Raw genomic sequence first — 23,846 nt, forward strand, 5'->3', positions numbered from 1 at the left:
TTGATTTTCAGTTATTTGATGTGGAAGAATAAAGGCACAGCATTGTACCAGCTTTGTAACAGACTGTTTCAAGAGTAGTAAAAAAAATCATCTGCTAGGAACCATGCAGAAATAATTTACACTTTTTATTCCAAATAGATGAAAAATTGCAATGTCCTTGCATTCAGAGAAGAAGTGGGTTAATGAAGTCAGTTTTTCAGCTATATAAAAGCTGACTTCAGCTTATATAAAAGTCTTGGTCCTGTGCCTTACTCCACTGACACTGTGCCTTTACAAATGTAAATCTGTCCCTTATTAATACAGAATGTTTGTCATGGCTCCCTGCCACTTTATCCCAACTGTTGACATAAGAACATCAGAAGAAAAACAGAACATAGCAAGGATTCTTTGACCTCAGAGATTTTTGGATGCTGCCTCTGTCTGTTAGGTCTGTTGACCAGCAGTGCAGGTTAAGTCAGCTTTTGTTCTGCCTGGTGGTACATATTAAAGGAGCATAAAGGCTGCTCTGAATTGTACAAGTACAGTGATTTGTTGCACAGCAGCGTTAACATCAAGGAAATAGTTCTCCATTCGTCATCTGTACTGCATATTCCTTGGCTGCAACCAAGGAAAGAGTTTATTGAAAGGATGCTGGAATGTTGTTAGAAATTCTTCTATCATTAGCCATAGCTCACCATATACCATTAACAATATGTGGCGCACTAAAGACCATGGGAAAGATTTTGCTTTATCGAATTGCCAAGCATAACAGTTGAAATAAGCCATTCCATCTTCTATTGCATTTAGGCAAATAAGCCAGATTTAGAGCTATCTATTCTCCTCAATAAAAGTTTCAAGAATGTACTTGTTCAAATTTCTCTTCATGTCAACTAATAGAGTAGTATTAAGTGCTGAAGTTTGAAGGTTTGAACACTGATGACAGAAGAGGTGATTTAGCTACTCACAATAACAATGGGGTTTTTCTGTTTTGCATTAGCTATAGTAAATTACCTCTGCTATATGCCATGGTAATAATATTTTTGCAAAGCCAAACACTAATACAAGAATTAAAGTTTTTTTATTTGTGAGGGAGGTGCGGGGGGAGTTTGTGATCTTCCAATTAAATACTGTGCCTGAACACCCATGCATGAGGGTTTGAACTGAAATTGCACGGGAATCCTTAATTCCAGCCTCTCCTAAATTCTCAAGTCTTGACTCTGTAACCATAACAACACTAACAGAATGTGGAGCTGGGAGAAAGGTTGTGATGAAATTATTTTTATTGCATCTAAAGTGTCTTAGGTTCTCATAAATTGTTTAAAGGTCATTTCTCTGAAGATTTCATAAATTTAACTTGTTAGCAAGAAACTAGAGAGTGAATTCCCCAAGTTTCTGTGAAATTCATCTCTAATATCAGAAGAGGGCTGTTCAATTTATGCAGAGTCAACATTGCAGCACTATTCTTTTCCATGGACCACATTGGCATGTGTAGAACTTAATGCAGAACTTGGGCTTTTCTGGGGAATGAGTGATTCAAATGGAGTGTAAACCACTGTCTCTGTATTACATGGAGGGTAAGCAAAAGAGAGGATTTGTGGCTTTTTGTTTGTTTGTTTCTTATAGACATACATTTAAAATACAAGTGAAAAGCTTTAAAGAATATATTTGTGTTGATGTAATCTTAGCCTGTACTAGCTTGTACAATGTTGAGAAGAAGCAGCATTAGATGTTATTGTACAATGTTGTCTCCCATGTAAGCAGATAAATTTACGACTGTCTGAGAATGACAAAATGATTTATAATCTCCAATATATTCTACAATCCAGCTGCCAGGAGCACTGCCCTGTGTTGGCAGGCTCTAGTTAAAGCAGACCATTTCAGCTGATAAAAAGACTAGACCAATGCTGGAAGGGGCAAGGGGAAAGGAAAGAAAATATATATTTTATTTTTTTTTTGTGCCAAATGTGTGGTTTAATACAGACAAAACACTTCCGTTGCTTAAGTTTTTTAAATAACTAATTTCACCTGGACATTGCAGGTTAATCCATATGAAAGCTTTTCAGAGGGTAAACAGCAGTGAAAAGCAGATATGATATATGAACTGACTTTGCAACAAATACCTATTATTTCTCACCTAACCAGTTATAGTGCAGATAATAAGCTAGTGACTATGTAGTATTGTTACAGTCTGACTAAAGGCAATAAGAGCAAATATTAAAAAACAAACAAGCAAGCAACTTCCACCCCCCAAAAGAACAAACCCACAATCTAACAAAAACAAAGCAAAAAAAAGGAAGGTCTCTAGGCAAAAATCCAGCCACTGTAAATATATTCGGATCTTTCTTTTACTAGGTTTTTTACTGATATGTAACCCCATCTGTTCTATCAACAGAACTATCATTTAACCAAAAAGCTATTTTCTGTGAAATTAACAGGTCTGTCTTAAAACTAGATGTCACTTTTATACTTTATTGCATTATCTCCTAATTTTACCTAAATATGAAATCTGTGCAATTTCTGAAAGTAAAAGAATTTTGCTATCAGCTGTCAATACAACTGCATGGTCAGGCTTTCTGTCAGGTCGTTCCTTAATCTTTATCCAGTCCTCTAGAAGTTGCAGCTAGGGGCTATATCTGAGACACAAACATGTAAAAACTGTTTTTTAGAGATTTATGTTTCTCTGTCTCTTTCTCTCCTTGCTGTCTTTCTCTCTATGCTCTTCCCATTCCTGGAGTGCTCTTCACGAGCAAATCAAGCATCACCTCCAAGTGCATGTTCCACAAATAACAAAAGGGAGGGAGGGAAAGAATAGAAGAAAGAGAAACACAAGAGGGACAAAGAAATAAAGGCATGTAAGTTTGGACCAAATAAAAAAAAGAAAAAATAACTGGGAAATGGGAATTGAAAACAAGATGGACAGGCAGACTGGCATAAAGGACTGGTTCTTTAATGTAAACTGATTTAAGCCAAGGCGTATCTCTTCAGTGAGCTTTTTTGCTTTGCTTCAACAGTTCAGATACTGCTGTACTGATGCAGACTTCTTGAGTAGGTTCACTTCATATTGTAAATGGTAATTTGAATTAGTTCAATCTCCTACGTTTTTTAGAGTAAGAGAAAATGGAGATAAGTCCCTTTTCTCACTAGTGAAATGCTCTCTGTGCTAGGGGTATCACTTGGAGTACCTGCACCAAACCTCCTTCAAGGTGCCAGCCCTGTGTTCCCAGTATCCTGTCTTTTAATTCTAGTTCACAAAATTACTAATTTTCACTATTTTATGCAAGTTTAAAATGGCAAGAGTTTTTTAGGGACAGGGTTATTTATTCTGATGATCACTTTTTACAAAGCACAGCTCCAGACTCAAAAGCAGTGGGCTGAAACTCAGGACTCGGTCATAATTTGAACTCTGATCTCCGGTGGTCAGTGATCAATGTACCTGCTACATTGTTTCAAGCTCTTTCTTTTATGTTGTGTGAATGTCTCATGTCAGCATCAGTTAGAATTAAACAATATGCTTTCTGGTGATTTTAAATAAAGTTGGGTTGAAATACTGGTTTTGTCGTAGAGAAAATTCCATTTTAAAAAATATTTTTTTTTTTAATGGAAGAAATCTTAAGCCTTTTATTTTGCTTAATGGTTAGCTAAATGGATAGTCATTTCCCTGTTGAATCTAGCACCACATCCTTTCTTCAGTACCAGGAGTAACTTCATGATTTGTCCCACTGGGGCTTTTAACCATCAGCGTTATTTTATGATAGTGGAAAATCTGTTACCAGAAAACTATTATTTAAGAAGGTATGAAAAGGTAGCATTAAAAAGAGCATAATTGTTTGAAATGGTGAATTTCAGGTTTAACCGACTGCTGTAAACACATACTTCTGCTTCATTGTTGTAGCTGAATGAATCTGTGCCATAAAATAGAGTACATGCCACATACCAATCCTTGGTGAATTCTGCTGGGGCCTATTTCATTGAAGAGTAAAGGCGCAAAAGCAAATGACACAGCAAATAATTTCCACATAGGTCTGCATTTCCTTGTGATAGGATAAAATGCACTGAAAAAAAATTTGTCATGTACAAGACTATCACACCAGTTTGAATCAGGAAGAATTATAGTGAAGCCATAAAGTGATTTGTTTTTTAAATCAGTATAATTCTCAGCAGAGTAACTTCAAAGTTTGGGTTTATTCTGAGGTTTTAACGGTAGGAACCAGACAAAAAAATCAGACAGGAGATCAGGCAGGATTCAGACACTGACAAAATTTCTTTAAAATTTAAATTCAGATTTTCTGTGAAACATGAGCTTTTTCATGTGTCAAATAATTTTAGTGAAGAAATATTTGCTGTGAATTTTTCCAATCATCTCTTTTTAAAATGACTGAAGCTGGAGATAGTATTTACCCTTTCCCCTTTAATAAATGGTTTGCTTGGACCTAAGGGGATGCCATTCACAAGCTGTCTGTGATAAAAAGCTCACCCTCATGCTCCTACTCTAAGATCAGATGTTGCTTATTTTCTGTTTAAACATTTAACAGCAAGCATTAAGGTGTTGTTCCTCTTGCCTAGCTGTGTAACAGCTCAATGCACCTATCTAATCTGAGCTAGTCATCGTGACATTGTAATAACCAAAGGTAAAGAATCCAGATGAGGATTCCTCTCTTTCTTTATTTCACATAGTCTAAGCTTGTCTGGACTGTCTCTAGGTACCTCCCTTTTCAGGTGGTTAATGTTAGAAAAATTAAGTCCCACTCTAAACTTTAAAATTGGTCACCGTAGTTTCATTGTGTATCTATACAGAAAGCAATTAGATACACTGAGTCCTTTCTTCTAAAAGTTACCTTTTCTTATTCAACACAGGCTGTAATTAGAAACTCTCATTGTGGCTACAAGAGCAATGAGTAATCACAGTGTGTCATGCTGGGGACCTAGGAGTCGCTGATAGCACACCCTGGGAGCAAAGAAACCAGAAAATACATGTTAGAAAATGATTATGCCAAAATACAAATTTTCTTCCAAATTGCCATCAGTAAGCACTTGAAGCTCTGCAATCTCTAAAGGGTTCTATTCTCTGCTTTAAGGAGCTCTCTCCCGTACATATCATTAAGTTCTTGGCTTCTAAGGTTTACCATGGCAAGGACTCCCCCAGGTCAGTTAAGCACTATGTGAAAAATAGCTTCCTTATTATTAGTTTAAGATGTATTTCCTTTCAGTTTGATTGAACGTTCTAGAGGATAGACAGCAACACACAGTTTTTCTTCCATTTACCATACATCATTTTGTTTACCTTCATCATATCTGCTCCCACTCATCTTCTGTATAAATTAAACCTGATCTTTTCAGTCTCTGCCACATGACTTTAATCACTGCAATCTCTAATGTCTTCTATCTTACTCTTTATGCATAGTGCATGCTTTTATGGTACAAAGTGAGCAGTTACTTTCATTGAATAATCTATGAGGATGCCCAGATCTTTTCTCAGAGTACTTACACTTCATTTAGAATCTGTTTATAGCTCATATTGTTCTGCCTCGTGTTGATTCTTTTGTATTTGCCAGTTATGAATTTTAGCATTTTCCAGAACAGAAGCATATATCTGTGCCCTCAAATCCAGACCCTTGTTATCACACACAGTCACATCATATAATTCTATTCAGAACTTTAGTTCGCTTTCTTTTATGGCCAGTTATGAGGAATTCTTGGCTTGCATATTCCTCTCTACTTTGCTGCGTTACTGGGAGTTTCCAGCACCTGAGGTTCTTCGGAGTATGTGGTACCAGGTACAGAGGATAACAGCAGACTCTTCTGAAGCAACACACCATAAGAAAATGCAGGAAGAATAAGAGCCTTGCTCTTCTGTTTGGATACTTTCTAATAATTTTCTCATAAATTTATTCATAGCGAGTTTATACCCATTTGTAATTGTGCCAGCATCCTCCCTTGACCTTAAAAGCCCCTCAATAGCTCTGTTGTTCATCCTCCAAAGTGTTTCTAGAGAACAGCTGTATGTCTTTCGGCTCTTCTTTCAGTAGACTAACCAAGCTGAACTCTTTTGGAATCCTCTTGTGAGACAGACTTTCTATTTTTCTGCTCACCTTAGTAGCCTTCCTCTGCCTTGTCCCACTCCGACTTGATCTTTCTGAACAGCAATGACCAGAACTACACACAGTGTTTCAGAGAACATCAGACTCTCTCCCAGTGGGTTAATGTGCCCTTGTCTACATGCTACAGCTTCTTGTACTACTCAGGTTTCCTTTTTCTTTGTTTTTTTCCCCCTAAGGTTACATAATATTGCTAACCCATAGTCACCTGGTGATGTATCCAGATATTTTACTTTCTCTGCCATCTCCACTCATGGTTCCATGATTTTAAGAAGCAGCCTACCAAAGTTTGTACATCTTTTCATTCCTGAGTTCGTTATTCTATGGATTCCTTGCTAGCTGTGATGTTTGAATGCTTGATCTGAAGCTCTTGACATTAAAGGTTACCATCTGCTTCACCTGTCTTTTCCAAGGGAGGCTTCTCCTTGTCCCACATCTCCTCTCAGCTTAAACACGAACAGAATAATGTGACTCCTCATTCCAGCTACAGTCAGCAGGCAAGAGGTTACATTCACCATAAATATATCTTCTGAGGCCATTCATGCAACATTCACTATTGGAATTTTGTATACTTTGATTCAGTAACAAAGACTAATCAGAGAGTATGATTTCTTTTTTTTTTCTTTGAGTACATTGTTAATAACAGCTAGAATGCAAACAGATAACTACTTTGCTGAAGTAGCGGTTACTTTTTTTCCCATAATGGAATGAAGAGTTGCTGTTTTCATCATACTCATAAGCATCTATTGAAGCTTATTTTGCATAACACTGATTGCAAAGGCTAGCGAGCAGAGAAACTTCTTCTACACTGATATAGCAGAGGGATGTAAAGTCTGTTCTCTGCAAAAAACTAAGTTGTGGGTTGTTTTTTTCCCCCCCTGTGTCCTCTTGTCACCACTCCTGGAGCAGTCTGCACTCCAACAGGTATGGCACAGCTCCTGAATAATGTCAGCACTTGTGTGTAATGATCCCCATGTAAGGTATTATAAACATAGCAAATGTATTATAAACATAGCAATGGCAAATTTGGCTTCACACAGAAGTTATTAGCTTGGTGCATTGTGGCTGATTAATAAGTACAGTCTCTAGAGAATACTACAAAGTGTACAGTCATACTCCTTATTTTAATGCACAGAAAACTAAAACTACAATCAGCCACATACTGCTTCCTTAATTTACATACTACTAATACCATGCACACCAAATGGCTGACTAACTGTTGGTCATTCTGAATGTACACATGACTGACATAGCAAATTAGGTTTTTCTGTATGACAAATGTTTCAAATAAAAATAAGAAGATGTGTCTCACAGCAGAGGTGTACTTTGTCCAAGAGGTATTGGTGAGAATGGCAGAGAGAGCTTCTGCAAGTAGCACTGGTTAGATCTGTACTTCCCATATGTTAATTGTTTTCTCATGGTAACTGAGTGAGCTATGTTACAGACACTGACAGACAAAAATAGAAATTAGTGCTGGTTTTACATTTATCACACACTGACTGTACCTCAGTCCCACTACTTATGAAATTTCTGTGGGCAGAAGCAGCTATGGTCACTGTTGTTTTTCTAGTGGCTAATTTTTCTGTTTTGTCTTCATTACTTGTTGAGCAATTCATTTTACACATCTGGGTAGATTTAAATAAATAAGTAAAAATAAGAATTCTGTAGGCATTTCCATGATCATAAAAGATGATTAACATTTCATTTTTTTATGTTCAATCTGCCTTTTAATGCAAATCTTTGTAACATAAACAAGATTGGCACTTTAATTATTAAATCTGAAGAAGTGCAGAGGAGATGTCGAATAGATATTTAGTATTTAATGTTCTGAATGCTTCTAGATTAATATCATGTATGATTTAACATTTTTTTTAACCTTTTATCAGGTTCAACATAAAATATGAGGGCTCTTGAAAAAAGTGAAACTGATACAGTATATTGACAAAAGCTAACAACGTTCAAAAATGAAAATGCAGCACACTGCTTTATACTGAACAACCTTAGCCATTATGAAACATTAGTAATTACTGTTGTTGGGGGGAAAAAGAAGAAAAAAAGGAAAGAAAAAAAAAAAACAAACCCAAGAGATTTCAGCATTCAATATTCCACATGCATCAAAGTCTTCCTTGAAAACACAGCTTGTTGGAACTTTTTCTTTCCAAGTTAACAAGGAGCTATGTTCATGCTTGTTCTTGGAGGTCATGGACTTGATTCCCTACTGCAAAGCTCTTCTCTTGTCATTTGCCTCTACCCAACAGCCATATGTAATACTGATGTATTAGAGTGATAGCGTTTATCTATCTCAGGCTGGAGAAAATAATTGCACAAGTAAGGAATCAGATGCCAGGAGGAAAATGAGCAATCGAGTATACATCTGTACTTATTTTGAGTTTTGCATATGCTACCTTTAATACAGCACAAAGTTTGATATTCTGAACTGCAGCAGTGTATCAGCCAGACGTGTTCTTGTAAATTAAATCTGCCCTGAATGAACATCAAAAACAAAAAAAATCTTGTCTGGTTTTTATTTTTCATTCTGAGTGAGATGAGCCATAACCACAGGCACAGGATGCAGCAACACAGGCAATGCTAAGTTCATTCCTCTGCATTACCAATATCTATATTAGGAAATAATGAGTTGGAAATCCTAGAAGCATATTTGGAGGGTTAACATTCTCCCCTCCAGGGTGACTTTCCTGTAAGAACTTGCTAATAGCAGAAGACGTTTTGTCAGGCAGGATAGATTAGGATGTGCACTGGGATGGAAGTATTCAAGTGTTATTTCATCTGTCTTTCTCTCTTGCTCCTCCTGTTTCAACTTTGAGGAGCTTCCTGTCTGAATGCATTGCAATGGCTATCTCTGTATTTCAGATAAGCTTAAGACTCATGTAAAATGTGCTGCTGCTAATTAGTCAAGATGTAATTAGTCCAAGGAAATTAATTGTACATAAATAATGTGGAATTTCAGCTTCATGGCTCGAGATAAATTCAGAGCCTTTTCAGAGTTGTCTGTCTTAAAAATAAAATAGCAGAAAAGGATTATTAAGGAAGGTCTTCAAAATTCCCATTAGCCTGTTAATGAAGATTTAACACATTGCCCAGAAGACATGGTTGATCTGCACTTCGTAAGGTCCTTCCACCACATCAGCATTTGTGCATCCTCAACTGCTCTCATCAGAGAGGAAGCTAATAGTGACTTTGAAGAAGCAACTTATCTGCCTCCCAACTGAAAGTAAAGCACTGTAAGTACAGTGCATGCACAGCAGTGGGTAGGTAATTAAGTGTTCTCCTTCATTAACTGGACTTCAAGTGAGCCATCTCTTGAGTGCGTACCACAGGCTGCTCTGACCTACCTGGAGCTGTTAGAGTCATTAAAGTTCACTTCAGGATTGCATGTGTCAAAGACTGCACAGTAGAAAGTTGAAGTTTGACTTCATTTCCTATAAAGCTGTCTGATATTATTATTGTTATTCACTGATACAGCTTTGCAGTAACAGCCAAAGGACCAAGTCTGGGGGTTGAGACTGTATTATTGTGATTGCAAAAACACAGGAACATATATTCTGTGCCCTCAGTAGAAACAGCTAAGGAAACCTCTTCCACGTCCACAAAAGCACTACGAACTAATACCAAGCTTGGTTTGGAACTTGCCTTTCCCACCTTTTTTCCTGATATTTTTGTTTTATTCCTTGATGAAAAGAGGGAGATGTCTGTTCTTTTATCAACCGCGCAGCCCTACATGCATTGGACACAGTGTAAAGTCTACGGGAAATGTCACCAGATGAGAATAACACCATCTCAACACCCACCTCACACAATTGCAAAGGACTGCACAGGCAGAAGGCTGCAAAGAGTCAGACTCAGAGAAGTGGGTACAGGTATCTCATTCCTTAAGGACAACAGGTTCTGTGCTTTGTTGTATAAGTTTTAGTTAGCTTCCAAAATAGTTTGGTTGGTTACAGCCTGAAACGGTTTCTGGATTTTGTTTAATAGAAAATGATATATAGAGCTATATAATTTTCAGATCTGTAAATCAATCAAGTCTCAATCATCTTCTGCATTTCTTATCAAAACTTCCTATTATCCGATATAACACCATGCTCATGATGTTTATTCATTTTGAAAATACCCCTCAGCTTTCCAATGGAGTGAAATAACTGGAGTAGCTTGTTTAGAATTATTTATATTGTATTTTAAATTATGGTCCAGAACTGTTATCTTCTCTAATCTGAGTTATCGGCAGATACTGGTGCTGTTAAAAATTGCATTCTATTCTCTCTTCTCAAGTTAGAGAGCGATTTCTCCACCACAGCTATCACTGTAGCCAGCTAGAGTTTCTACAGAGGATAGATATAAAAGGATAAAAATCTTGTAAGGCATCTATAAAACAAGATTGTTTTGGATATTTAAGGCAAGTTCCCCTCTATTCTGGGTACAGAAATCCTTGGTTTCAGTAAAAGCCGGAGGTAATGTTTTTATCAGCTGAGAACCAAAGATGTTAATGAAAAATTTTTCCCATTTTTTTCTTGCAGCCTCACTACAAGTTGCAGGCTTCTCAGCTAGCTGTAACTGCTATTTTCTCTTGGTTTTTTTTTTTTTTTTTTTTTACTTGAGAAGACAGCATTTTGTAAGTAATGAGCAGCCAAACCTTAGGAAGAGTTGTATGAATCTCCAAATTATAACCTGGATTTTTCTGATAGTCTTATTTTACATCCATAGCAGGGATGATTGCTAAGTTCCCCTGCCAAAGATAAAAATGAACAAATAAATTAATGTGTGAAGATACAAGTGGGAATTCTTAACCAATATACTCACTCCTTAAGTTTTTTGTTGTTTAGCACTCCTTTTCCATCCTGATCTTTGAGCATTAGCTATGTTGTCTTTACTTTCTTCATCTTTTTTGCGTTCCTCCTCGCTCTCCCTATAAATAGTCCCCATGCTTCATGCTTTACAATATTTTTCACATCTATTTGTTTTTTAATTTGTCCTAATCACTTACCAAGTTTCAGAGATACTATCTCTGCTCCACCTTCATCCATTTTTTACCCAATTTTTTTTAATAAGCAATGGCAGTATTATAAGTTGACACTTTTGGTAGCAACTTAGTTCCACACAGTGGAAAATTATTTCACTGGCCAAAATTACACACGTTGATAGTTCGACTTCAGATTCCTAATTGGTACGCGTCACGCAACATAAAACAATACTGTTGGGATTCAGAGATTTGGAGGGGAATAAATGGCCCACCTAAGGTAGTTAGTAGTTGATTATAAAACCTGTATGTATGTATAAGAAGATAAACTAGTTATCTATACAACTAAAAGGTGCTTAACTTTTTTATCCATAATTCAAACACAGTATGAATATGTGGAAATATTTCATCAATAAATGGAAACATAGGATATGAAAATATATTTAGTTATTGCTGGGTAGTAGGATTTTCCCATACTCTTACCAGAACACACACTTGCTTTATGAGAACTACCTCTTTGCAGCTCTGAGGTGAGCCATGCCCCAGTGGCTCCAGAGCAGCAGATGGCACCTCTCTTGCCATGTCTGACTAGTGCTTGTGCACAGCTGCAAATCTGTTTTCTCATTCTTTCTTTTACAGCCAAGTAAGTTCTGCAGTGACAAGAAAGAGGGAAATTTTGGTTAAAAGCATATCTAGCTCAACAGAAAATCTGGCAAATGGGGAGAAAGGAAATTATACAATCGAGAGCAATCAGAAAATTATTTTGATGGGTGATTACCATTAGATTGCAATGTTTCTACATGGATCCACAGGGCTTGATATGAGCCCAACTGTAATTTGACATTTGTATGAAATCATCAGTCCGCATAAAAGAACAGCTTATGAATGACATGATTTTTTGTAGTACAGTGAAGATGAAGGAGGACTGAAGGGACTGGGTATTTTCAGTCACTGAATACAATGGGTCTCCAGCTCAGCCAGAGCTGTCAGCTGAAATTGTGCCACTTTTTCTTTAAAATTAGCATGTCAGTATATGCTACTGGCTCCAGTCTCTAAAGCTAGGATTCATTAGTATACCAATTACTAGCCTTGAACACGGTAACCCTTTAACCAGAGAAAACTCATGTCTGTGGGGTAAAATGGGTTAAATAAATCTCTCTCTGCCCCCTGTGTTCAAGTAGAGCTGGTACTTTCCTCACGGCATGTTCTCTGCCCGCTATTTTTCAATGGTCCTCTGAGTTGCAACAAATCCCTCATCAGCCTCTTTTGGTCTTTAGTGAAGTCACCTTCCTCCTGTCATGTCTGAGACTGGGATATAGATATGATTTCCAACATGCCCTGATCCTTTCAGGTTTCTCTTAAATTTCACTGAGGCTGCAGAGAGATGCTTGCTGCTCCTATCATCCTACTCTTCCTCTCCCTACATCCACCACGCTCAGTCATTTTCTGGGAAAATTAAATATTCCTCTCCCTCCAGAGTGCCTCAGTTAACTCAGTGTGCAACCGCTAGCATAAGGCACATAGGCAATACCATGTGCTAAACCATGACAAAAACCACAAAGTTGTCTGTCACATGTTCAAATAAAATAGCCTTAATGTAAAGATTTAATTGTGTATATGTGAGATTTTGTATTATACATTTAAGGGCAGGAGAAGAAACCACAATTACAAAATAGAAATTACTTCATAAAAATTGGTGACTATGAAAAATTGTTTGTGTTACAGTGAGAAAGCAACTCAATATACAGTCCCCCCCACATTAATACAGTTTGTGAAACTGTAAAGAGAGAAATCATGAGAAGTGAAACTGATTTTCTATTCATGCGACATCATTAGTAGGACTGAAACTGGATTACTACCATAGTTTCTTTCTGATGCTCCTTTACAAAAAAAAAAAAAAGTTGAAAATTTATGAAGTTTATAAACCACCAGCCATGCAGATAGTTGAAAAGTTGGTAGAAGTCATTCCAGTGTGACGCTCAGGCTGGGGTTCACCTCATCAAGTGGGGTGCCAGCAATTCAGCTGTCAATATGTAGCTATCCCTTTAACAACACTTTATGCTAGGTATCATTTAAGGTTTGTAAATGTAGGTACCTACAGCCATTTTGAGACTCCATGAGGTACCCAGAAGGGCTGCGTAGGGTGCTCCCAATTGCCGCCTGTATCAGCAGAGGCAGTTGGCATTCACCTGGGTCTCCAAGGTCCCTTCACTCTGATGGAGAAGGCCACAATAAAAACATGTAGCCAAAAGCTAAACCCAGACAAATTAAAGTGAGAAATAGTACACACTTTTTTGGTGAGTGTGATTAACTGTTAAGCAACAAATGTAAAGTAAAACATCACAGCTTGTGTCAGATTATTTGTATTTTGATTACTTCAAATCAAGACTGGATTTGAACCAAACAGCAAATTTAGAATAATTTGACATGGCTGCAGTTGTTATCTCAAATGTAGCACTTCGGTTTTGAAGAGGCATTTGTTGAAGTGGTATCATTTTTACAAGAAAATGGAAAAACAAAAGAGAGATAGATTAGGTGGGGGGAGAAAAACATCTTTCTCATCTCTAATCATATATCTTTCTCTACATTAGGGTCCCAGATCCTCAGCTCAGAAATGTATTTAACCCTCACAGGGAAATTAGTCAAATTTCTTTTGCTGTGGGTTAACAATATGATGGCAACATGGGCAAAGCAGCCAATTCCAATCTTTGAACTTCGTTTTGTTTTATTTTTCCCTCTCTTAGGTTTGTTTCGCATATTTCTCACATTTCATTCTATTAACTTTGATGAGGCTTTTTGTGATTCATGGGTCAGCTTCAGTCACTGGCAAAAGTGCTCAAAAGTATTTGCATTTCTTGTGTATTTGCATTTCTTGTGTATTTGCACTGTTTATGATCCTTGCTTCTCCCTTTTTCAGAAATTTTTGTTTTATTCACAGATGTGGAAAAGAATGGAAAGGAAACCGTTGCCACATAAGTGCTAAGCCTCTTCAGCCTCCAACTTCAAGTCTCCTTCGAAATGGTGGGTCTGTAAAAAGAAAAAAATATCTTTCAATTCATTTTGTGAGTGTTTCCTTTTACTTATTTCTATCTTTGATTGCTCTGATTTTGCAGATATTTGGATTGGGTTGGGTATCGGATTCTTGCTGATTAAAATTATAGCTGCAGCCTTGTATTTCCTTTTGAAGAAGAAAGTGCCAGAAACGTAAGTGAAACTTTTATTTTGTGTAAAGCAGACACAAATGTGGCACAAAAAAAATGGCTACCTGCCCGTCTCTTTGGTTTCAACTTTTAAATCTCCCCACAGTCTGTTTGCCTTCTTATGGAGCACTAAGCATAAAACTTACCTTTGCAACAAAAGCTGACTTTAGTGGACCTCAGTCTGGAAACAATGAGTTACATCCTGACTGCTTAGAGTGTTTTGATTGTAATGTTGTATGATTATTCCTAAATTATAAAATTCACCATTTATCCACATTAACAGCAGTAGCCCTGATTTTTATGCATGATAGTTAAATGTGAAAAATAGAAAGTATTTATGGTTTCTCAAAACCTCTGAGGCCAAATTAGTTTCTTACAGGCAGATTCACAGCTCTTCCTGAAGCTACTGAGTACCACATGCACCTGGGGGAACTTTTTGCCCTAAATATTTCAATATTTACACACATCTCAGAACTTTCCCTGTGCTAACTGGATGGAATAAAATTGGGTTTTTTTCTACTTTAAAATATTAGGGTTTTTCATAAAAAGCTTTAATAGATTGGAAAAAATGTGAGCTGTGAGACTGCAGAATTATGCAAACTTTTTTTACAAATCATAGTGTTTGCCCCCTCTCCTTGAATTACTACAGACACACTCACAATCTGACTTTCTTTTTTAATGTTTTATTAGTCATGTTAATCAGTGGTTCTTTAGATGTGTCTCACCAATGTCACTTTATCTGTTCCTTCAACTCATTTCCCCTACCACTTCGACTCACACCCATTATCCAATACTGCCGTCTTGCACCACGATCACCCCAGCACAGACCTCTTGGCTTGTGGTGCAAGGACCTGTCTCACTCATGGTGAATGAGTGCTTTAGATTATGATTTTTATTTTTTTTTTTTTTCAAAATCTATATTTCTTCCCTCCAATACTATGCTTGCTATTAGTACTGTGCAAATAGCAGCTAAATTATCATCTTCTGACATTCTACAGCATAAAGTGCATCCTCAGTAAAGGAAAAAAAAATTATCAAAATTGGTGGTGGTTTATTTCAAAAATTATGTCAAGTGCTTTGAATAACAGTACTAGTAGTACTAGAGATATCTCTTCATCCAATTATTTTATGTCAGGGTTGCCTTAGACTGACAGTTCATTATTTCACAGATATATTTCCTAGCCCTTCCTGATGTCATCCCTCTGATAATGTCTGCTTTATCTCTCCTCCCAAATTTAAGATTTTTTAAAAATGTTTGCTGTTTCTTATTTTCCTCTAACACTTGTATTTCTTCTCTGCCCATCTCTTGACTTATTCTGCTAGATCTTTCTCTGTCAGGAAGTACCTACCACTGTCCCTTCCTCCCTTTCAGCAATTCCTGTTGTGCATTGCTTTGTCTATTTTAATGTTATTAGATTTCCCTCATCCCTCATTTTCTTCTCCAGAATTCATCTTCAAAGCTGTCTCTTTTCCTTTAAACTTGTGCTCTGCTGTAGACCTTTTTCTCTTTGGGGATGTTGTTATCTCCCAAACTATCTACTAAACCGTGCAGACTCCTGTCCTGATGTTATTGCTACTGACATGTCTCCTAACACTGCATGCTACCCCTGACAGGTAGAGTTGTCTATGGACACAGAAGCAAAACATTGAAGCAGGAACATTTAGTGGTTGTACTACTGTTAATTGAGTGCATAGCTTCACCTACTTTCTTTATGTCTGCTTCCTCTTCTGTAAAGTTGGAATAATAGCATTTCCTTATCTTACTTCACAGGGGCTTTAAGACTTAATTCATTCACATTTATACAACCTGCTAAGGTACACATATGGAAAGGCACCTCAGAAGTGCAAGATAAGTTGTATTGTAGGAGCTGCTTGATTTTTTGTTTTTGTAATTTCAATTAATATTTTTGAAAAAAACAGTCTAATGTTTTTTCTCAAAACATATTTGATGGTGGTTTAATCAACAGATGATTATTTTTTCTTATGCTACTTCTCCTGTGCTCTAAACACTCCCTTTTACCTTTTTCTTTCATAAATGTCTACCTAAAGGTTACTGCACTGCCACCCACTTCTCTTCTACCCACAATCTGTATTCTAGGAATATTTTTTCCTTTCTTCCAATTACACATGCTAAAAAAATAGAGAGTCTTTTTTGTACATGAAAAGGTACCCTGTTGCAACATGATGCAAAACACTTAAGTGTCCTATTAGGTATGTAATAAAACACTGATGAATGAGGATCTTCTTACTATGGCACTAAGAAAATATTACTGCCCTGACATGAAGAGAAGCAGAGCTGTGAAATAGAGGATAAGATAGCTTATACAACAAAGCTCATTCTGGTCTTGATTGTTTTCACTGGAGCTGCCAAAAAGGTAAGTTACAATGATGGAAATTTTTGTGGTTCCACATTTTGCCTATTAGAAACTGGCTAAGACTGTCAAATCATTTTGCCCATGGTACAGAACAAAAATTTTTATTTTAATTGTTTTTAATCACAGATGACTTAACATGTAAGTTGAAATGCATTTTATAGGCAGCTTATCAAGACATAATCAAGCTAATAAATGGCAATTTGATTGAAATTGTGAAAACAATGAAATCTGAAACTTTGAATTTGAGAAGATAAGCTCATCTAGGTATTTTGTCTCTCCCTCTTCAACTACCTAGTGCCTAGCATGATTTGGTATACAGAAATCACAGATGGAGACATAGTAGTAAATTAAGGCAAGTTATTCCTTAACTGCTTAATCAGTAATCAGAAGTGACTAGTCAAAATGCAGCCAATGTTATGATACTGAAACATGGATCTTTAACATAAATCTTTAGAATAAGAAGTGACTTGTGTTTGCATAAGCCTGTAAAATGTACAATGTGACAGCACCACACAGAGGCATGAGATTTTACTCCCAATTTTTCTTTTAACAGGATTTAATGAACTGGAGGAATTTAACTGTGCACATGAATGATACTTTCCTACAATTCATTTTCACTTCAAAGGCTTGTGTCCGCTTTTACCCTTCCTGGGTCGTGTTGTTTTCTTAAAGTCATTAGGCAATAGAAGCACTCTAGGAGTGCCTGTTTGGCCATTCTTTCACAGGGAAGCTTTCACATACTTGAGCCCATATTTACTGCCTTTTGATAAATTCTTTTGCTAGCTATGTTTTAATAATTTTTATTAATGTCTCCTTTTTCCTTACTGGTATAGAACCACACATGCAGGCACTGACAGATGGTCCTCCAGAGGCACATTAACTGTTGTAGGTGCTAGCTCCCAGGACATTTTAAAATGGAGCGCAGGTCCATCTATGCCTCAATGGAAACAGCACAGGAATGTGCACAAGAGCTGAAGGAGAAGTTTCAGAGTCCAATAGAACTAATTTTTTTCACTAGAAAACCAGGTAGCAGGCAGTAGGGGTAGGCTGGTGACCCCTTAGACAATTGCTGGCTAAGAAGTTGTCACTAACAGGGGTGAGAATTTGAGAGTTACATTTGTCCGTCTTTTTCTTCACTGGAAAGATTGATAGTGCCTTAACCCCTCCTTTCAACCCAGAAAGAATGCCCTGCTTCCCCTTTGCTCTCTCCTTCTTCTCTTTCCTTAGCAAGAATTTCATCAACGATCTGCAGGCTTTAAACTCTTCGGAGCCTGAGTAGGAGTTACTGGAAGTCATCATATACATTTATTTCCTAATGGACAAAAGCAGCCCGCTACATGGCTTGGCAGCAGTGTACTTCATTACCACGATGGCATTCAGATATGCAAGCTACTTCCCAGCTCCCAGCTGGGGATATGTGAAACTTTTGTACAGAAACCCCAAATCAGAGGAAGCTTATAAGTTTCTTACATTCTTGTTCATGTTCCAGAGATGACATTTTCTAGTCCAGAAGGGAAGGCTGCCAGTTACTCCACTCGTTCAGTGGCATCTGTCCTTGTTGACCAAATAGAAGCAAAGCTTCATTTTAGCTTCCATTTTATTGCAGCTGCCTTCTCATGCTTCATTTTACTTTAAAAAGTGAGAATCAAACACTTCCTGCCCAGCTAAGCTATGTTTCTTTGCTTTTGCCTCCAAAGCCATCAATGTCCCTGGATCCTTTCAGCTTGTTTCTTTCCTATTCTTGATCTGTGCCATCAGCTGCAATGCTAATGTACTGCAGCGATTATCAGTCCTGTCAGTCATAATGAACACAGAACATTAAACTTCCCAAAGCATATCAATAATGTATCTTGCCACACAGGCAACAGAGTGAAAAACTGAGGTGCTCTGAGAAAATATTTTAAAATGATAGAAAATTATGGGAAAACAGGACACAGAGGCCATTTTCCATCCTGCCACAGGACAGACTCAATTATATCACTTCTGAGTTTGCAGTTAAATACCTTAAAGGCTTAAAGCAACATGAATTTGATAGCATCCTCAGGCAATCTTGGTACCCTAGGTAGAAAGAAAGTTTACTGTTAGAAAGTTTTTTTTTCTAACTGCTGATATGTCTGTTTACAATTTAAGTTCATTCCTATTCGCCATGGACAAGAACAGATCATTCCCTTCCTCCTTGTAGAAAGCTTTTTATGTACTTGAAGTCAGTTGTCATGCCTCCTTACAGGCTGCTTTCTTTAGGCTAAACAAGCTCAGTGCTTTCAGCCTTTCTTCATGGTTAAGGTTTTCTTACAATTATGATGATTCCCAGTTGCTGTCACCAGGACTTCCTCCAATTAGACCATACCCTTCTGGAGGTCTGGTGTGGAGGAACAGATAGCATATTCCAGGGGAGGCTCTCCAAGTGGATCTGAAGGACTGCCAGAGGTCGTTGCTGGCTATGCCTCTGTTCCTATATCCCAAAGTGATAAAGAGAATGACAATAGAATGACAGTTATTGTACCATTTTCACTTTGTGAACTGGAATGGAGACAGATACTGTTCTTGCAGAATGAAAGAAAGAGATGCACTTTCATGAGAAAAAGAAAAACAAAACTAGGAGGCAACAGCTGTGACTGTTGTTTGGGAGTTATTTTATTAGTCTAATGCTGCTATCCAAATCGATTCCTTCTTCTGTAGAATATTTTTTTCTGAAGGATGAAACCCAGTGCTATAGTCAGAAGTCTTCAGTTTTTCTGAAATGTACATCTCACAACCACCACACATAGGAAAGGTTGCAAAGAAACAAGAGGAGACATGCTGAAAGAACAGAGCAAATCTGTCAGTCTATAACCTTCAAGATCACCAAGATAAAAGATACAAACGACTGATTTTTTAAAAAAATAAATAATTACATTTCCTTAAGTGACTCAAAAGGTACAAAGTGCAGACCTAGGAAGCCCAGGCAGCATATTAACAGCATAACGCAATCACACATCCAAGTGACTTGTAGATAATTCTAAATGCAGCTTTTGGAAAGCCTGCCCTCCTTGCATCACGCCTCCTGTTTCTTCTGTGGGATGTGCAAAATATAGCCTGCTTCTGCAAACCTAAATTTAGTTTAAAATGTTTTATAAATGCTTTGGAAATTGAGGTCTTGAGTTATAGTTTGTGTTTAGAACAGAAGCTTTAGAACATCTATAAATAATTCTTTTAAGGGATTACTTTAATTAGTAGCTTAATTGTAACTGAATCTTTGGCCCACTAGGATTTTGTCATTGTTGTTATTGATCTGGTGATAAACATTCTTCTAGTACCATATTTCCTACAAATTTGTGTACTGTCTAAAAGAAATATTTGATTTTTCATTGAAAGGTACATTGAAAAAGACAAAACCCTGTGCTATTTAATCCAAACAAATGAAATCTCAATATTTTAATTTTCTGTTAAAAAGCATGATGTTACTCAGCAGTCCCATTATATTCCCAGGCAGGTATTTTGTGGAGTATACAACTTTCTCCCATCTCTGTGAAGTTGTAGTGGAGAAACCTAAGGCAGTAGGTTTTGCTACTAAGGAATGCAGATGAGCTTAGCAAAGCTGTGACCCATGTGACCTCATCCCAAGATGATTAATCCTCTCCTTTCCTACTGTGGTATTTCTGGTTATGTTAGAAAACCCAGTTCTCTCTGAGCTGCCTTACCCACATGTTTGAGTCTTTTTTTTTTTTCTAAACTATCCTATGCTTGGCATTTTTAACCCTAATTACTTCCTGCTTAGTACAGTCTTCTGAACTTTGTATTTATAGGTTTTATTCATAAATGAGATTTATAAACAGTTCACATTGATTAATTATTCTGGATCATAATTTTTGTGACCTATGTATTACCCTTGCCCTTACTGTACCGTGGTAACACATACACAACTTTCTTCCCAACGTGAGACCTTATGATGGGCATATTGCTCTTTACTGTAGCAATAAGCTATCCTTTTCTATCAGGGCAATGTTTCACTTATGTCAAGTAACAGCAAGCACTGCAAGAATGAGTTTAGCTCAAGCCACTGCAATACATTTAGTTAAACTGCCCAATCAAGCTGTTTAAAACTAGGGTGTAAACTGATGGTCAGATGGCAACACTCACCCCTCTGACTAATACTGCACTTTTATGCTTTCCTCAGCAGTATCTATATATTCATGACAGAGTACTGGAATGGGCATACCATTGCTTTACTCTCTAATAAGGAAAGCTTCATATTTCTAATTAACTAAAGTTCTAATGTGTTGTGTTTACTTCTAGGGATGTATGCACAACATGTAAAGTAATGTGAATATGTCATCTGAGTTCCCAAGCACAGACTTTTTCAGGCAGTTGCCACCTCATCCAAATGATGGATTATAGCACTTTTGTGTAAATGTGATTAAATTTTCACTTGTATATTCTTTGAGGTCTTTTAAGTCATTCAAAAATATTTCAGAAATTTTTAAGGATAATTATTGGTGTCCCTTAGAAAGAATTGTTTGCTACATTCACAAACAGGGTGTAACCATACATATTCTTGTATAAATACATTCATATATATGCATCTATGTGTATAATATGTGTAACAACATATATGTTACATGTAAGGTAATGTATTCAAGGTGACTTCTGAAGCCCTGCTTTGGCAAAAATGTTCCTAAGAACAGAAGAGAACTTAAGAAAGCTTATTCTCCACTTCACCTAAATCTGGAGCTCATAAATTCAATCGGTGCCCATATTTTGGGTCATAAAATTCTCATAGACCCTAAGATTAGGTGCCCAACTACATATGCTCTTTCATGATTCAGACCTAAAGTGGAGGGACACCTGAAATCTGCTGGACAACCTGAGCAAGTCTCAATTTTCATGCTTGAGAAAACCTCACACACATAGTCAGGACCAATTTTAGCACTAAACACAGTGACCACAGACATGCTGTTGAAGAACTCAGCCAGCGCTCTTATTGGTGCCCACAGTTTGGTGCAGTATCCTGCTGGTTAGTTATCCTCCTTGCAGAGGAAGCTGGAGATCCGTGTTCAGCATCCTTCCTGCCCTCAGGACAGACCTAAGTACTCAGTATGTTCTTGCCCAAATAAGCAATATATATGTATTGCACAAATTGCTTAAGTTCAATGGGGGAGTGGGGGATAAAAGAGAATCAAACTCATCCTTGTACTTATAATTTCCTATTCGCACATTAAAGGTGGTTTCCACTGTGAATTGTATGACTTGCATTGCCCTTTGGAAGTGTCTCCACTGACTGTAAGCAGAATCAACGTGCTTAATTCCATATCATGCTGTTAGGCCATACAGTTGGTTTGTGATGTCTAAATGAGACACTAAAATAAAGGCATGCAAATCTGGCCCTTTGAGCACTAGTTTAGAAGCAGAGCCAAGTTCCTTGAAAAATTCTTATCCGAGTTTGCTTCCAGCCTCGGGTTTTGTGAGCCATGGTATGATTTTAGAGTAAAAATTCAATTCTGTGTACATTTTGTGGAGTTTATTCAGGAGGATTAGTATGCCAATATACACTTAGGAAGCATATAAATAACCTAATATATTATAGCTTCACTAAACTAACTAAAAGCATCAGAATATCATGATTTATTATGGTTAAGATTAAGATCAAATGAACAAATCAACAGGTTCAAATATTCAGCTCTCCACATTGCTGTGTCAGGTAATCAAACTGAATTATGAGACTGGGATTAGAAGGAATTACTTTCTGGCAGTCATCTTGTGAAAGATTTTAAGGAGACACATCTGTTTTAGTCTAAAACCCAAACCTGGGTTCTTGCACTTGATTTAACTCATAAGGTGATATATTTCTGTAGCCTGCTTGTGCCTTCCTCCTAAGCATCCATTCTGGTTTTAGTTCTTTGCAAAAGAAATCATGCGGTGTGTCTCGCCTGTGGCTCTCACTGAGGAACAACAACTTCCCTTCCCAACATCTCCATCGGCTGTGTCTCTGTGACTGCTCTTGTCCCCTCAGTCCTGCCTGCCACAGTAACACAGAGCTTGTCTATCAGTTCCTAGGGAGACACTGCTTAAACCATCTGTAGGAGCAGCTTTGGAATAGAAACACTTTTTAATACAAGAAAAACCATCTCTCAGTCATTGAGATTTAATATTAGCTTTAGGGAACTATTTATTTTAGAATACTGTACAAACACAGTTTTCTATATACACAAAGGCATGTATATGATCTTATTCACAAAAGCATTAGTGAAAAAAACCCCAAAACAACTAAATACATCTCTTCAAAAGCAAAGATTAAAAAAAAAAAAGAAAGTGTGCTTCTGCTTCATTCTTCAGCAATTTTAACTAATGCAGCTGTTGCTTTTTATATGGCACTGGAACAGTTTTGATGATTTCAAGCATTGTGGAATATTAGCAACCAGTCATCTATATGGAAAAAAAATTTAGATGTAGGCAGAAAGTTCCATCCCCAAATATCCTTTGCTTTTGCAGAATTAAGGGGATTAACTGCACAGGTCATAAGTGCTTCCAAAAAAGGAATATGTGAAGGCCCCTTTCAGGAAAGCATATATTTAAACTTCTAGCTGAGGTAATGGACATGAGACCCATAATTAGTACAATTTGTCCTACTCATCTATTATAAGTTGCTTAAGGCATTGTGTTCATTCATGAAACCTTTGCATTCCAATAACTTCAGTGATTCTTTAAATATTTCTGACTTCATAGAAAAAGTTATGGGGAGCTTCTGTAGCTTTAAAATTCATTCTGATTATTTTGACCTAAAATGCAAGTTCTTTCTTAATTCATTGGAAAAAAGAGTTCTTATAACAATTAAATAACTAATGCGTTCTTGAACTCCAAGCCTAAGGCCATGTTAATTACTGAATTGCTAATGTGATAGTAACAAAACACAGAAAGAACATGATCTCATCACATGCAAACAGATTATAGCAATGAAACTTTTTAGCTAATATCATGTTTTATTTAATGTATAGCACTGTACCTGCATTTTATGAATACTGAATACCTCTGTGCATATCCAAAAGCATATATATTTTAGCAGCAACAAATGAAAAATGATTATTTTACCCTACACATGACTTACACAGAGCATTGGTTTAATTTCATTCATGCAGTAGAGCTCAGTTGGAAACCTTTATTACTCAAGTCTTTTCAACCTGAAACTGTTTGGTTCTTTGACAACCTGTGTGATATTGTGGGTGATTTTATTGTTGTTTCTTTGACTTTT

General features: G+C 37.0%; 1 protein-coding gene across 1 annotated transcript in view; it reads left to right on the plus strand.

Annotated features, from left to right (window-relative positions):
- The window catches only part of MALRD1 (MAM and LDL receptor class A domain containing 1), a gene marked incomplete at both ends in the record, with an annotated part of 328,396 nt that overhangs the window by 301,872 nt on the left and 2,678 nt on the right, over positions 1–23,846 (plus strand). The window contains 2 exons of the mRNA XM_082329648.1: positions 13,985–14,067; positions 14,160–14,250. Coding sequence (XP_082185774.1) covers positions 13,985–14,067; positions 14,160–14,250 — 174 coding nt within the window. The remainder of the gene's footprint in view (positions 1–13,984; positions 14,068–14,159; positions 14,251–23,846) is intronic.

The sequence above is a fragment of the Platalea leucorodia genome, assembly GCF_965183815.1.
Source record: "Platalea leucorodia genome assembly, chromosome: 1".
Taxonomy (NCBI): domain Eukaryota; kingdom Metazoa; phylum Chordata; class Aves; order Pelecaniformes; family Threskiornithidae; genus Platalea; species Platalea leucorodia.